Here is a 15,127-nt window from a genome sequence, read left to right as displayed (position 1 = left end):
GGTCCTGTGCCCAGAGGCCCTGGGGAGCGGCCCTGCCCCGGACACACCCAGCGCCCCCCAAAGGGGGGAAAGGGCTGGGGCTACCGGCCTCGCCCCACACGGAGGGGGAACGGCCCGCCCCGGCCGCACAGGCCCCGGGTCACGCAGGTCCCAGCCACTGGCGTGCACACAGCAGAGGAGACAGCCTTTGTCTGTCACTCGGGCGTTTGTGAAACGTCGCCGCCCGCACCCTGGAGATCTGTGTCTCTGTCCTCAGATCCAGAGGCCGGGAGCTCAGAAACCCGCCCCGGGGAGCTCAGCCGGCTGAGCGATGCCTCCTGAACCCCGGCGCGTCGGTAAATAACCAGACAGGGACCCGGCCGTGTTCATTACGGACACACACGGCACCGCGCTGCCCCGGGGGCGCCCGTGCGAATCATTCCTCCGGGGAGGACTCCACTCCACGGGCTCGCTGTATCCATCACGCCCGCTCCCGACCGTCACCCCGACGTTGCTCAAAGATTGTCGAGACCTTGGGTCAAGGAGACACTCGGCGGCTCTCAGCGGGAAACGGGCTCCTCGCCGCCGAAATGGCCACTTAAGCAAGAATGCGGGATGATGGATCTCGCGCGTTCACAGCCGCGGCCCCACTCCAGCGACGCCGTGACGGCGCCATCGGTCAGGGACGAGCCAGGGAGACGCGCGCGGACGCCCAGCTCAGTGCCTGACGCGCCGGAATTACCTTAATAAAAGTTAAATTGCCCACATCCCAGAGAATAAAAACCGCTGACAGTAACAACGCCGGAGTGTGAGGGTCAGCAGCCTGGAACGCAGACCCATGCCCACCCCACGGAGGCCACTGCCGGGCGGGACGCTCCGTCAGGTGGCGGCGCTGGCGGTCTGCGGGTGTGGAGTCAGAGGGAGGAGGCGCGGGTGCAGAGAGGGAGCCACCCAGAGCAGAGGCGACCGGCTCATCTTGTCACTGCTGTGGGCCCGGACCCAGCAAACATGGTGAGTTAGTGAGTGAGTGAATGGGTGAGTGAGTGAATGGGTGGGTGATTGGGTGGGTGAGTGAATGGGTGGGTGGGTGGGTGAGTGAGTGGGAGGGTGGGTCAGTGAATGAATGAGTTAATGAATGAGTTAATGAATGAGTGAATGAACGAGTGAACTGAATAAACGAATGAGTAAATGCACGAGTGAAGCAATGAATGAGTGAATTACTGAATAAATGAGTGAATGAGTAGGCGAATGAATGGGTGAATGTGTGAGCGAATGAATGAATGGATGAGTGAATGAGTGAACCCCACTTCCTTTTATCGACTGGTATTTTTTAAGCGAAGAATGCTCCACAGGACGAGAGAAGTTGCGCGTTTCGGGGAACAGAATGAGGAAGGAGGTAACGTTTAGACTAAATTTCCATTCTCGTCATCTTTCCCATGGAAACGACAAAAATAACTGAGATAGAAAACAACCTCCTTCCTCGGTTATAAAATCTGCTTTCCTGCCCGGCCGGCGTGGCTCAGGGGCTGAGCGTCGACCTAGGAACCAGGAGATCGGGGTTCGATTCCCGGTCGGGGCACAGGCCCGGGTGGCAGGCTCCATCCCCAGTAGAGGGCGTGCAGGAGGCAGCCGATCCATGACCCTCTCTCATCATGGATGTTTCTCTCTCTCTCTCCCTCTCCCTTCCTCTCTGAAATCAATCAATAAATATATATATTTTGTCATTTAAAAAAAAAAAACATGTTGTCATTTTAGCAGGTGAAAAGCAGCGACTGCTGTCCAGCCTGGGACAGCTTCCTGCCTGAAGCCACTATGGCCGCTCTGGCAGCCGGGGGAGCACCTGCATGGGCCCTGCCCCCCGTAGGGACAGAGAACCCCCAAACCGGCCTCTGCTCCGGGGACCCCACCTTCCAGGCCGCACTTTTACGGAGCCCGAGCCCAGGCGGGTCTGGACTGTGGTTTGCCGAGACCTGTCCCCTGCCTCGTCACCACCCTCAGCTCAAACCCATCCGTCTTCTTTGCTGCTGGGCGGTGCCCTCCCCACCCCTGCCCCCGCCCCCCGCCTGCTCTGGCGGGTATTTCATCGGGAAAGGTAATTCTTGTTTATCTATTCAGCCCCACTCATTTGTGCCCTGAATATTCTAGCACAAAGCAAGTCCGTGCGGGGGGAGGGGAGGTGAGCGTCGTGAGAATAAATCAGACGGATCAGCTAAATAAGGCTCCATCCACAGCGTCTAAACAAAACCTCTGGCCGGATGGTGACAGGCCCCTACAGAGGCTGCGAGCTTCGGGCCTCCCCTTCGCGGCCACGATGCCCACGGAGGCTCCGGACGGAGCGTTGTTCGCGAGCAGCACCGGCGTTTGCTCCGTGTTTGGGAATCAGAAGAACCCGTTCCGTCATCGACTGCCGGGGGAGCCTCGAAGTGACGGCGCCATCGTACACCCAACCCTACAGGATTCCACCCGCACGTCGCACGAGATTCCAACCACACACAGGTGAACGGGACTTAAAAGCAAAAACAGACAGGCAGACGTTTTCCGCTGTAACTCTTTCTGTGGGACCTGGTACTCAGCTAAGGGTGAAAACGCCCTTTTACCCGTATGAGTATCAGTCGGACGGTACTGTTTTTCCCAAATGAAGCCGCTCACCACAGTGCGTTACGGTCATTCAGGGTCTCGGGTCTCGGGAGAGAAAACCTAAGCGTCCTTTTCTCCCACCTCCTCCTAAACGCGGCCCCCTCTCCTCTCTGTGGGCCCCGGGTCCCGGCGTTATCAGCAGAGCCACCATCCCACCCCTCGCCGGGACCCCTCCCCTCTCCGGGCCCAGCAGCCAGCTCAGGGTTAACGAAGTCAGAGCGCACGGAACGGAGAACTGTAATTTTCTATCCGCTCCGCCAGTCTTCCCGAGGAGTCTCCCCAAACTGCGTTTTCATTTTGCCTTCACGGGCCACCCCGGAGACCGGCCAGCGGCCACCCGCGGGGACCCCGAAGGTCACCAAGACTCCCAGTCTCCCACTGTCCCCGAACCCCACAGCCGGCCGCGGTGAGTGGGGCCTGGCTCGCAGTGAACCGCTGACACCCCCCCTTACTGGCCCCTCCCCTGCCTCCCCCCCCCCCCCCCCCACCGACACACACACCGCGTGCTCTTTCCTAACGCCTCCTTCCTTCCCTCTCAGGACAGACCTGTCACAACCCTCACCAGACTCGGTCTTACACTCACAGGGAGGTTTTACAGGCAAATACGTCCTGAACAAACTATGCGAATTCCGGTCCTAACTCAGTCTCCTCCGGACTGAAAAAAATAAATAAAAAATCAGAGATGAGGCCATTTATAAAGATAAGAGAGCAACGGTTTCGGGAGGTTGCTCTGGCTAATTTTCTAAACCAGGGGTCCTCAAACTATGGCCCGCGGGCCACATGCAAATATAAATATTGTATTTGTTCCCGTTTTGTTTTTTTTACTTCAAAGTAAGATATGTGCAGTGTGCATAGGAATTTGTTCATAGTTTTTGTTTTTTTAAACTACAGTCCGGCCCTCCAACGGTCTGAGGGACAGGGAACTGGCCCCCTGTTTAAAAAGATTGAGGACCCCTGTTCTAAACTAAACCTTTGAGAGAGGGGCTAAATTACGGACGTAAACACTCGTAAAAAAAGAAAAACAAATGCACGCCCAGCTACCCCGGGCCCGACTGGGCGTGGACACGTCTGGATCTCGTGGACTCGTAAAAAGGAAACAGGTAAACATCGCAACTTCTGCGGCGCGGCCTCCCGAACCCGGAGGCTAAGACTCCGCAGTGACTTACATGAGCCTCTATGCCAGGGGTCCTCAAACTTTTTAAACAGGGGGCCAGTTCACTGTCCCTCAGACCGTTGGAGGGCCGGACTACAGTTTAAAAAAAAAAACTATGAACAGATTCCTATGCACACGGCACAGATCTTATTTTGAAGTAAAAAAACAAAACGGGAACAAATACAGCATTTGTATTTGCATGTGGCCCGCGGGCCGTAGCTTGAGGACCCCTGGTCTACGATGTTCAGGTGGAAGATGGTCACTTACGAAAGCAGAAAATGGGCCCTAGCAGCGGCCCGTTTGGCTCAGTGCATAGAGCATTGGCCTGAGGACTAAAGGGTCCCAGGTTCGATTCCCGGTCAGGGCACATGACCAGATTGCGGGCTCGATCCCCAGTGGGGGGCCTGCAGGAGGCAGCCGATCCATGATTCTCTCTCATCATGGCTGTGTCTCTCCCTCCCTCTCTCTTCCTCTCTGACATCAATAAAAATATATTTTTTAAAAAAAGTGGAAAACAGTACAACATAAATTGCTTTTTTAAAAATACATATATTTTAATTGATGTCAGAGAGGAAGGGGGAGGCAGAGAGAGAGAGAAAGCTCCATGATGAGAGAAAATCATGGATCGGCTGCCTCCTGCACGCCCCCCACTGGGGATCGAGCCCACAACCCAGGCATGTGCCCCAACCGGGAATCGAACCCAGGACCCTTCAGTCCACAGGCCGATGCGCCATCCACTGAGCCACACCGGCTGGGGCCCAAGATGAATTTAAGCTGCCTCGACACATGGACGCAGCGCAGACCTGTTTCCTGGTGCTGTGCTGACACACGAGTGAGGCTTCCAAGCCCAGCGTGTGAGACACAAGCACTTCACGGGGATCTGAGTCCCTTCCCCGTAACCCCTGGCAGGAGGGGAACTCCAGGCCTCGCCTCCTCTGCTTTCTTTTATTGTTTTGGGTTTTTTTGTTAATCCTCCCCGAGGATATTTTCCCATTGATTTTCAGAGAGAGAGAGAGTGGAGGAAGAGAGAGGGAGACCAGAGAGAAACATTGATGTGAGAGAAACCCGTCGATGGGTTGCCTCCTGCACGTGCCCTGGACCAGAATCGAAGCCGGGGCCCTTCGGTCCGCGGGCCGACGCTCTACCCACTGAGCCACGCCGGCCGGGCTCAGTCGGCTTTCTCACCTCTAAGGACTGCTGCTGTTGGGGCCGAGGAGTAAGAAACTGCAGCTCAGGGAGGGCTGGATTTTGCAATCCCGCCGCCAACCTGGCCGAGGGCAGGGCCGCCTGTGCACGGAGGCCTCGGTGACCCCCTCGCGTCCTCTCGTCCCCCGCGAAGGAGGAACTCGCGACGGTAATCGCTTGCACTGGCTTCCTGGCGGGAAGGGCCTCTCGGATGTGCAACCCAGCACACGGGGGTCACGCTGCTGGTCTGGTCACTCCGTGTTGCAACCCAGCCGCTCCTTAAACATGGGCCGGAACAGCCCCCTCCAGGCTCACGGAGAAAGGCTGTGCTTCTCCCCACACGCAGGGCGAGCCCTGCTGCTCACCACGGAGGCGGAGGCGAGAGCCTCCCGAGGCCCCCGGACCCGGCCAGACCCTCCTGCAAAGCAGGCTGAACCACTGAGCCCGACGCCGGGCAAACCCAACAGCACTGTGCAAAGCAAAACTACAAAATGAGTCAATAAATCACGGGACAAAAATGCGGGAGTTTCCAACGTTTCACGATCACACCCCCCCCCCGGCCGCCCCCCCCCCCCCGGGGGAGCCGTCCCGCGAGCTGATGCACAAACACGAGACGGGGATGCAAGCAGCAGCTCGCCGGCGGCCGGCGGAGTTATTGACTGACTGTCCCAAACGGGACCAAGGTTCACGCCGAACCGAAGTCCCAGACGAGGCCGGCCTGCCCTGCGGCTCCCGGGGCTCTCGGGGTGGATTCTACGGCCTCGTTCTCCTTCCAACCTCGTCCCCCTCGCCTCCTCGCCTCTGCTCTAGGAGACCCGCACCCTCCCCACACGCCAGCTCTGCCCGCTGCCCTTCCGCTCCCGACACCCGCGGGGACACATTTCCCCTTCGGCGTGGGGGGTCCGAGTCGTCCTGCTCTTGATCGGCCTTTCCCGAGAGGCCCCGGGTCCGCCACCTGCCCGAGCTGCGTCTCCAGGCTCATCGGCAGCGGCGTTTGGGCCTCGCCAGCCGCTCTCAGGCTCCACCAACCACAGCCCGCAGGTCACACGCCACACACAGCCCGCAGGTTACATGCCACACACAGCCTGCAGGTTACATGCCAAGCACAGCCCGCAGGTTACACACCACACACAGCCCGCAGGTTACATACCACACACAGCCCGCAGGTCACACGGCACACACAGCCCGCAGGTCACACGCCAAGCACAGCCCGCAGGTCACACGCCACGCACAGCCCGCAGGTCCCCAAGAGCGAGATTCCGTCCGTGGAAGGTGTGGGCTGCTGCCTGCACAGGGGAGGAGCGGGGGCCTGTAGCGGCATGAGCTGGGAACACCTCCCCTGGGGGCGGGAAACACAGGGCGGGGCCTGCCAGGTGCCCATCTCCCTGGGACTTGCTCTCAGAGGAGAATGGCAGAGAATCAGAGCTCCTCCCCGCTCGCAGCGGACCAGGGTGCGAGAAGCCCTGCGGCTTTGTCACCCGAGCAGCACGGGCTCCGAAGGCTCCGCGGTTACTGACGGCGACAGAGACGCTTTACACGCCCTCGAATCTGAGCTGATGCTCCCCATCCAGGCGCGGGCTCCCTAACTTATCGGCACAGCACAACGCCCACATCCAGGCAGCCTTCTCGGGCAGGGCCCCCCAACCGGGGCTCAGGGCTACGGGTGTTTTAGGGGTCGGGGACGTGCACACAGAACTGTTTGGGAGCCAGTGCTCTGCCCAGAGTCAGTGACCGCCAGAGCGCCATCAGCTCTCCCCGGAGCGAGCCGTGTCCAACGTACACAGAGCCTGAAGGGACACACTCACCTACCGCACGTGCTTTTTAAAAAGAGCCAAACAGGGACAAAGAACGCAGAAATCATTTTGGAAGTGATCGCCCCCACCCTACCCGTGTGGCTCAGTGGATAGAGCGTCGGCCTGCAGAGGCAGCCGATCCATGATTCTCTCTCATCGTGGGTGTTTCTCTCCCCCTCCCTCTCTGAAATCAATAAAAATGTGTTTTAAGAAAATTCTTAAACAAACAAACACAAAAGACAGTGCAATGCCCCCTCCGTGGTGATGATCTCTTTTAAAGCCATCACCTCACGAGGGATGTTGTTATGGTTGCTGATCAAGGTGAGGACAACAGGGTCCCCAGCCGCTGCTCTACGTGCTGTTGTCCACGGAGGAAGCTGGGAGACACAGGGAACCCACACACCGGTCCCCTCCAAGTCGGGGAGCAGCGGCGGGCGGACACAGCTCTCGCCTGCTCCCAGGAGGGGCTCCGAGCAAACGTTCGCGGACGTGTCGCACGGCCTCACCTGCCAGGCGGGCCGCGGTGCCCACAAGGATCTGAAAGGTGAGCCGTGCCCGTGAGGCAGAGACAGTGAGCACCAGGCCAGGAGGACGAGTCTTCAGTGGCGTCTGCGCTGAGCACCCCCTGGAAGCTCGGGGGCACTTTCCGGAGGGTGGGCCGCAGTTCCGCGAGAGCCGAGAGCCCGTGAACTTGGGGGCGAAGGGCTGTGTCGTGTGCCCAAGAGGCCATTCTGCCCAAGCTGCCGGCTGCTCGGGCCTCCCTGGGACCACTGGCAATGCCCGCCGGACGCCGGACGCCGGGCGCGATACAGAAAACCCCACCTGAGGAAGACGGTACCACCCAAGGTTTTAAAAACTCTAAAGGCAGGGTTTGGTCCCATTTTTCTGTTCTGGTTACTGACCGACTTCACCCATCCCCGGCCGGGCGCTGCGAGGGGACGGCGTCCTTACCCCAAATGCACACACAACAGAGACACAAGCGAGCTTCCTACTTCTCAGGTGAAAACCCCACCTCTCAGTGGTCACCCCCAGACGCAGGGAAAGTGGGGGCAAGCGGGTGGCGAAACGACCACCTGCAGGCCGTGGAGAACAGCGGCGATCGATCGCCTGCGCGGAGGAACCACAGCCGGGTTCACGCGGGACCGGGGACGCTGCGGGGCCCCCTCGCTCGAGTCGCCTGGGCAGAGAAAACGCCAGCTTACCCTGGTCCCACGGGCCCACCCCACGCACAGACATCCCTCTACAGGGAAATCCACGCTTAGGCTCAATATAAACACCCGACCGTCCCCGATAACAGCATCATACATGTTCACTCTCAACATTCGTAGCCACTAGATTCAAAGCACAAGTTTCTCGTGGTTGTACAGAGCCGCCTGCAATGTCCTCTCCTCCGTCTTCAGTTAACAGACTTACTAAGTTGTAAATGCCGCCTCTGCATCTTCCGTGTTTACCTAGCTCTCCCCTTCCAATAGCCGTAAATTCCAAACACTGCTCACCGGTGACTTAACAATCCTTTTTTCCTACTGAAGATGCTCAGGACCGTTTTTATTTGTGTCACGCTCTGATTTTATTACAGCCTTTTTGAGGCAAACAGGTTGTGCCTGGAACCAAAAGATGCTGGAACCTGACTTAAAACGAAGCCGCACAACCGCTCTGGAACCGTATTTAGGACGGCTAACCCCATCTCAAGACACCATGTCCCAACTCACATGTTCAATTTCTCCGCTTTCACACAGTGAACCTCAAACTCAAGGCACACAGCCAGCCAATGTCCAAATGAGCCTGGAAACATGAGATACTTGGGGTGAAAGAAGGGACCCAGTCCCCGGCCCGCAGGTTCCACCTCAGGCGCGGACGTTTTCGGAAACGCAAGCAAAGAAAAATCCGGACGCGGTGACGGGGCAGGAAGCACGGGCTACCGCTTTTGCAATTTTGTGATTAACAAGTCTTTTATTGGTAGTAAACTAGAGCAATCAGAATAATACATATGCAGTTTCAGTACACACAATAAAAGTTAGAGAAATCCAAAACCTGTATAAAACAAAACACGGGGGAACCATCCATCTTCAGATCCAGCGGGAAGGGCCTCTCCGCCCTCCTCACAGCTCGCACTCTGCACCCCGTAGAACTTAACCGCGTTCCCCAAATAAGAAATACAGACTTTAGAACCAAGTGTAGGTAAGAGGTTAAACACATTGTCTAAGAATCCTGCAGTGACACGTCGGTGAGCCTTCAGCTGGCAAAAGCAACACGTCAGGGAGGAAAAGTGTGGGGAGGAAATTAACTAGTATTTTGTAACCATTTTAATAATTTCTTATTTCCCAAACACTGCTTTCATAACAGAAGTGTTTTACACTCGCACAGAATTAATGACTGTATCACACATGGAAGCCGTGAGGCTGGTTACACAATCAGACTGCAAACAAACAGTGGTACTTTCCTGACGTCAGCGGAGGACGTAAGACTGAAACATCCCCAAAAGTACATAAAAACGCATCAGCGCAAACACCCAAGTCCATTAAAAATACCATCAGGAGGAAAATACAATGGCTAAAAAGTGGTTCGGAGCACAGCCACTGCCGCCAGCAGCTGCGAATGGCAATCGGGGCTGGGAGCTGGCTCGGTGACTGCGCCGGCCCCTGCACAATACTGACGGGCGCCCCTGTGCACCCCGCGACAAGGCTGCGGCTCCACCAAGAGGCTCTGAGGTCGCTACGAAAGGCAGGCCCACCCTCCTCCCCGCTCCCGTGAGCTATGGCACCAGCTGGAATCACACACCTCCGTCACCTCTCCAGCTCCGAGTGCGTGGGGCGTGATGACACATGAAAATCTAGGTGGGGTTCTTTTGTTGTTGTTGTTCGAGGTGGGGAGTGGCGGGTGTTTGTCTTATTGTTTAGGATTTGGATGCCAGAGGCATGTAAGATGCTCATTGGAATGTAACTCATTCTAAAGTTGAAACTGTCAAGACAAGGCCCAGAACTCTCAGGAAGAGCGGAGGGTCAGAAGAAAAAAAAACAAAAACACCAACACCCAGAAGCGTGGGTGACGTGTACCAGACAAGAGGACAGTGCCTCTCGGCTGCCAGAACAACACACACCCCCCCGTTTCAAACTGTGCCATTCCAGCGTGGGTCCCAACACTGGCCCCCGACTCGGGCTTCAACACTGGCCAGACGTCAGCTGGCCGGCTCCTGGTGGAACCGCAGCCTGGTCACAGGTGGGGCAAGGAGAGGGTGCCTTTTAAAGATTACTTCTTCTTTCATTAAAGCTATCATCCCAGGCTTTGATCAAAGGTCCCAGAATCCGTCCTGCCCGGCTGGGGTGGACGTGGTCGGGAAGCTCAGGGCACAGTAAGAAGCCGCCACAGAACACGGGTCGCCCACATCTCGGAACTTCGCCTCAGCCCAGATGGAGAAGCAATTTGAAATGTTTCGATCCCTTACTCAAACGATGAAATGTAAATCCTATCAGCCCAGACAGAGCAATTTGAAATGTTTTCGATCCCTTACTGAAATGGTGAAACGTATACCATACCATCTGTAAACTGGATATCCCATTACAGTGATAGCGTACAGAATTCCCATGCGTTATTACACTTTCCTGAGAGTAAAGCAATTAGAATAACCTTAATCCTAGCAACAAAGTTTTTTTGTTTTGTTTTTTTTTTTTAACATAGTTTTTTTTCTTTTTTTTTTTTCATTCTTTTTTTCTTTTCTTTTTTTTTTTGCATTTAAAACTTTTGGGCTATTCCCTGACGATCTATACATGTAAATTTGATTGCTAAACATTGTCACTTTGAATGTCAAACTATTTTTAATCTATTGATTTCGATTAAAAATCATAATAGAAACAGAGCTAAAATCACACTAACAAAATAAACTAAATATGAAAAGTTGCATTGAAAGGGCATTACATTATTCTTAAGAGGATCGTGTACAAACATTCCAATGGCAGTGTTCTCAGAACGAAACAGAAACCGCATCCTTCGGCCGCCAGCCTGTCACCTGGGGGCTTACCTGTAGCTCTGGCTGGTGGGCGTCTTTACGCGTGTACTACATGGCTCACTTACATCGGACATCATGTTTGTGTACCCTGAGAAATCGGACACCGAAGTCCTGACTCTGTGGTCCACTTCGCCGTTCGAGTTACTGACAAAGGTCATTGGCACCCTGCTGCCCGACTTGAACTGAGAGCCAAACGCCTGTGCAAAGTTCTCGATCTGGTACGTGGCTCGCGGCTCGATGTCCTTCGGAGGGTCCATCTGGCTCGCTAACTCCTGAGACGGCATCTGAAAGCTGGTGGAGGACTCCAAGTTTTTCTGCTGCTCCTTCTGGCTCGGCAGTTTCTGAGATGAGGACTGGAAGGCCGAGGAAGTCTCTAGATTCTTCTGAGAGTCGATCAGATCGTCCAGCTCCTGGGAAGGGGTCAACTGCTGGTGGGTGGCATCCAGAGCAGACAGGTACAGACCCGGCTGCGATCCGAACAACATCCCAAAAGGAGGCTTTGGCAACGAAGACGGCAACACTGAGGTAACAGACTGGCCGAAACCACACTCCAAGGGAGACGTAGTGTAAATCTGTTTTTCCGGGAACAGCGTGTGGTTGTGGAGAGGGGAGGACAGGCTGACGAACTGGAAACCGTGTCCGAGCGCGAAGCCCGCGTTGGTGGATTTCTCGAAGGCCTGCTGGAGGTATTTGGAGTACTCCTGCAACACCATCGCCTTGTCGCTGGCGGGGGTCTGGGCGCCGGGGCTCAGGCTCCCCTCCGGCACCAGCTCCGAGTGCTCTCCCGAGGCGTGCAGGTCCACGCGCGGCTCGGCGATGCTGAAGGGGTCCTCCTTCTGGCTCTCCGACTTGCTGGCGTACTGGTCCAAGATGCTCTGCAGGACCTCGTCCGGAATGCCGGACTTGTCGTGGCAGGACTTGACGTCCGCGTTTAGCGCGGAGGAGTCGATCAGCGACAGCGGGGCCTCGCTCTCCAGGACGCTGACCCCGGCGGCCTGGATGACGGACGGCTGGGAGACCATGTGGCCCACGTTGATCGAGAAGGCACTGTTGCTGGTGGCGGTGGGCAGGTATCTCCTCTTCTTGGAGAACTGCATGGCATCGTCGTAGTTGCTGTTCATCGGGCCCTGCTTGCCGCCGGCGCCCTGGAGGAGGCCGAGGGTCTCCGTGCCGGCGCCCGCCGCCATGCCCAGGGAGCCGCCCGGCTTCCCCGACAGGGACTTCTGCCCCACGAGGTCCGGCAGCGGCGACACGAAGTTCAGGTAGTTTTTGTCTGTGTTCTTCCTGCTTCCTTTCTTGAAGATGAGTTTTGGCACCCTTTTCTGGAGCTCGTCGAGGCCGCCGCCGCCGCCGCCCATCATGCCCCCGCCGGGCGACAGGGCGGGCATCTCCACGGAGTAGGTCTGCAGGCCCAGGCTGTTGGCCAGCGGCGACTCGCCCGCCTTGCCCGCCTTATGCTCCTTGCCCTCGGCGGCGGCGGCGGCGGCCGCGCTCTTGGCCTTGGACTTCCTCCTGGACGAGCTGCTGCCGCCGCTGCTGCCGCTGCTTCCCTGAGACAGCGCGGCCAGGCTGCCCATGGCGCCCGGGTTGGCCGCGGAGGCGGCGGCGGCGCCGGGGGGCTCGGCGCCCGGGGCCCCCCGGGCTACGGCGTCGCCGCAGGTGCGCCGGTGCTTGAGCAGCCGGTCGGTCCGCGAGAAGTACTGCTGGCAGGTGTCGCACTTGTAGGGCTTCTCGCCGCTGTGCGTGCGCTTGTGCCGCTCCATGTGGTACTTCTGGATGAATTTCATGCTGCACTGGTCGCAGCCGAAGGGCTTCTCGCGGCTGTGGATCTTCTCGTGCCGCTGCAGCAGGTACTTCTGGATGAAGCCCATGTGGCACTGGCCGCACTGGAAGGGCCGCTCGCCCGTGTGGATGAGCACGTGCCGGCGCAGGTGGTAGGAGCTGCGGAAGGCCGCGCTGCAGTGGTCGCACACGTGGGGCTTCTGGCCGGGCGACAGCCCCGCGCCCTCCCCGCCCGAGCCCGCGGCGGCCGCCGGAGGCCGGGACGGGGCGCCGCTCCCGCCGCCGCCGCCGGGCTTCCTCTTGGCTTTGGTTCCCTGAGATTCTGGCTTTGGCCTCTTCGCCTTCTTGACGTGCGCGTCCTGCTTGGGCTCCTCGCCGCCGCCGCCGCCGAGCAGGCCGTCGCGGGGGTGCGGGGCCGGCGGCGGGTGCAGGGCGCTCAGGTCCTGGATGACGCCGTGGCCGCCCCCCTCGCCGCCGCCGCCGCCCAGGCCCGGGCCGGCGCCCCGCTCCTCGGCGCCCGCGAACAGCCCCCCGAACGGGTGGTGCTGCGGCGGCTCGTCGGGCTCGGCCGGCTTCTCCTGCTTGATGCTGACCAGCGGCTGCAGGAAGCCCCACGGCGTCCGCGGCGCCGGGAAGGCCGCGCCCGAGGCCGCCGCCGGCTCCTTCTTGAAAGTCATGTCCGGGGCCGGCGGCGGGGGCGGCTCGGCCGGGGCCGCGGGGGGGGCGAGCACGCACTGCGGGGGAGGGGCGGCCGGGCCGGCCGGGCGGGCGAAGCTGGCGACCGGGGGCAGCCGGTGGTTGAACATGACCAGGCCCTGCGGGAAGCTGGGCTCCATCTCCGCCCGCCTGCCGCCGCCGCCGGAGCCGCCGGAGCCGCCGCTCAGGAACCCGCCGCCGACTCTCATGCCCCGGACGAGGCCTGGCTGCGGAGGGAGGGGGACGGAGAGGCGGTGGGGCCGGGCCGCGGACCCCCAAGCCCCAGCCCCGGCCCCGCCGCCGCCGCCGCGCGCCCCGCCCGGCCCCCCGCCCTCCCGGCCCCGCCCGCCCCGCGCCGCCCCCGCCCGCACTTACGGTCCCGCCGCCGCCGCCGCGCCGCCGCCGCCGCCGCCGCCTCCGGTTAATAAAAATAACGCCGTCCTCTCCACAATGGAATTAAAAGCCTCCCCCGCACTGCGCAGGCGCGGCGCGGGGTCTGCTGGGAGCGGCCGGCCCGGCCCGAGGGGAGCGCTGCGCCCGACACTGCGCAGGCGCCGCAGCTTCCGCCCGGCCCGCCTGTCAATCACCGGGGCGGTTGGACGCCGGGGCGGCCCGGGGGTCTGCGGGGGGCGGGGCCCACGGGACCCTCCAACCAGAGGCCTCCGCGGCCGGCGCGGCCTGATTGGTGGGCGGCGGTGAAGGACAGGCCTGTGCGGAAAGGCGCTCGCGAGGTGGACCCCCCCCCTACCCCCACCCGCTAGGGGGCGGGATGTCCGGCGGGCGGGGCCGCGGGGGAAACTGAGGCCTGCGCGGCGGGGGGCGCGCTCCCCTTCGCAGGATGCGATCCGGGGGCCGGATGCAAACGCCGGCCCTCCAGTGCCTCCCTCGGGGCACCGTGGGCCCCACCTGGAAGCCGCTCGAGCCCGGAGGCTCCACATTTCGGAAGTCACATGGTGGGTGCCCTCGTGGCGCGACCTGTGCATTTGCAGGAAAAGCCTCCTGGGAAACCGCAGTAGCGGTCCCGGTGCAAAATGAAAAAAGAAAAAAAGTTGTCTCGCTGCCAACCTGCCTGAAGGTGCAGGAAAGGGAGCCGGGCGGCCCGGGTGCGGCGGCCCGTAAACACGCCCACGTGCGGTGCATCAGCAGCGGTTGCAAATCCCACACGTGCTGGGTCGGCCTGATGCCCCGGCCCGCCCGCCTGGCCGCCTGGCCCCGGGGTGACTCGCACTAAACCGACCTCCAGGCCCTTCCGAGATCTCCGCCAGGATCCACTCTGCCTTCCCCGGGAGAGCAGCACCCCGAGAAACGCGTGCAAAAAGTCACACCTTGAAATCAAAGCTCCATCAACAGAAACCCAACATCGGTGCCCCCTGCACACCAGGCACCCCCATACCCCTGTCCCGGGAAGGATGCAAAGATCGAATCCCGTGACTTGCCCAACACACGGCATTTGCAAAAGCTAGAACGGTGACAGGCATGTATTTGCATAGCATATTTTCTTAAATCACAGGCCCGTGGCCATTGCACAATTCCCAGCTAAATAAATTCTCGTGATTCCATAACAGGCGACATTCCCTGAGAAATGTCACCATTGAAACCATAAAGATGACTCATGAATCCTCCTGGGCCTTCTCTTGAGTCTGCTCAAGGACTTGAAAGGCAGTATTTAAGGAGCATTTTGAGACAAGAAATATCCCCAGGCCCTGGCTGGCGTGGCTCAGTGGATAGAGCCTTGGCCTGTGGACTGAAGGGCCCCGGGTTTGATTCCCGTCAAGGGCATGTACCTTGGTTGCAGGCACATCCCCAGTAGAGGGTGTGCAGGAGGCAGCTGATTGATGTTTCTCTCCCATCGATGTTTCTGACTATCCCTCTCCCTTCCTCTCTGTAAAAAATCAATAA

The 15,127-nt window shown here is 59.2% G+C and overlaps 1 protein-coding gene and 1 long non-coding RNA gene across 3 annotated transcripts in view; both read right to left on the bottom strand.

Moving 5' to 3' along the window:
• The window catches only part of LOC132222617 (uncharacterized), a 256,549-nt gene that overhangs the window by 232,351 nt on the left and 9,071 nt on the right, over positions 1-15,127 (bottom strand). The window lies entirely within an intron of this gene.
• Positions 8,670-13,755, bottom strand: ZNF281 (zinc finger protein 281). 2 transcript variants are annotated; one of them, XM_059677577.1, is made up of 2 exons: positions 13,604-13,755; positions 8,670-13,455 (listed from the first exon to the last, which is right to left on the bottom strand). In XM_059677577.1, exon 2 carries the CDS (start codon positions 13,435-13,437, stop codon positions 10,759-10,761), a length of 2,679 nt encoding a protein of 892 aa, XP_059533560.1. In that variant the 5' UTR covers positions 13,438-13,455; positions 13,604-13,755; the 3' UTR covers positions 8,670-10,758. The 2 variants fall into 2 exon arrangements, with proteins under 2 accessions (XP_059533560.1, XP_059533561.1); XM_059677578.1 differs by having other exon boundaries at positions 8,670-13,451; positions 13,604-13,709.

This window comes from Myotis daubentonii, chromosome 20 (assembly GCF_963259705.1).
Source record: "Myotis daubentonii chromosome 20, mMyoDau2.1, whole genome shotgun sequence".
Taxonomy (NCBI): domain Eukaryota; kingdom Metazoa; phylum Chordata; class Mammalia; order Chiroptera; family Vespertilionidae; genus Myotis; species Myotis daubentonii.
The sequence above is the reverse complement of the archived record's forward strand: the minus strand, read 5'-3'. Positions and strand labels throughout refer to the sequence as shown.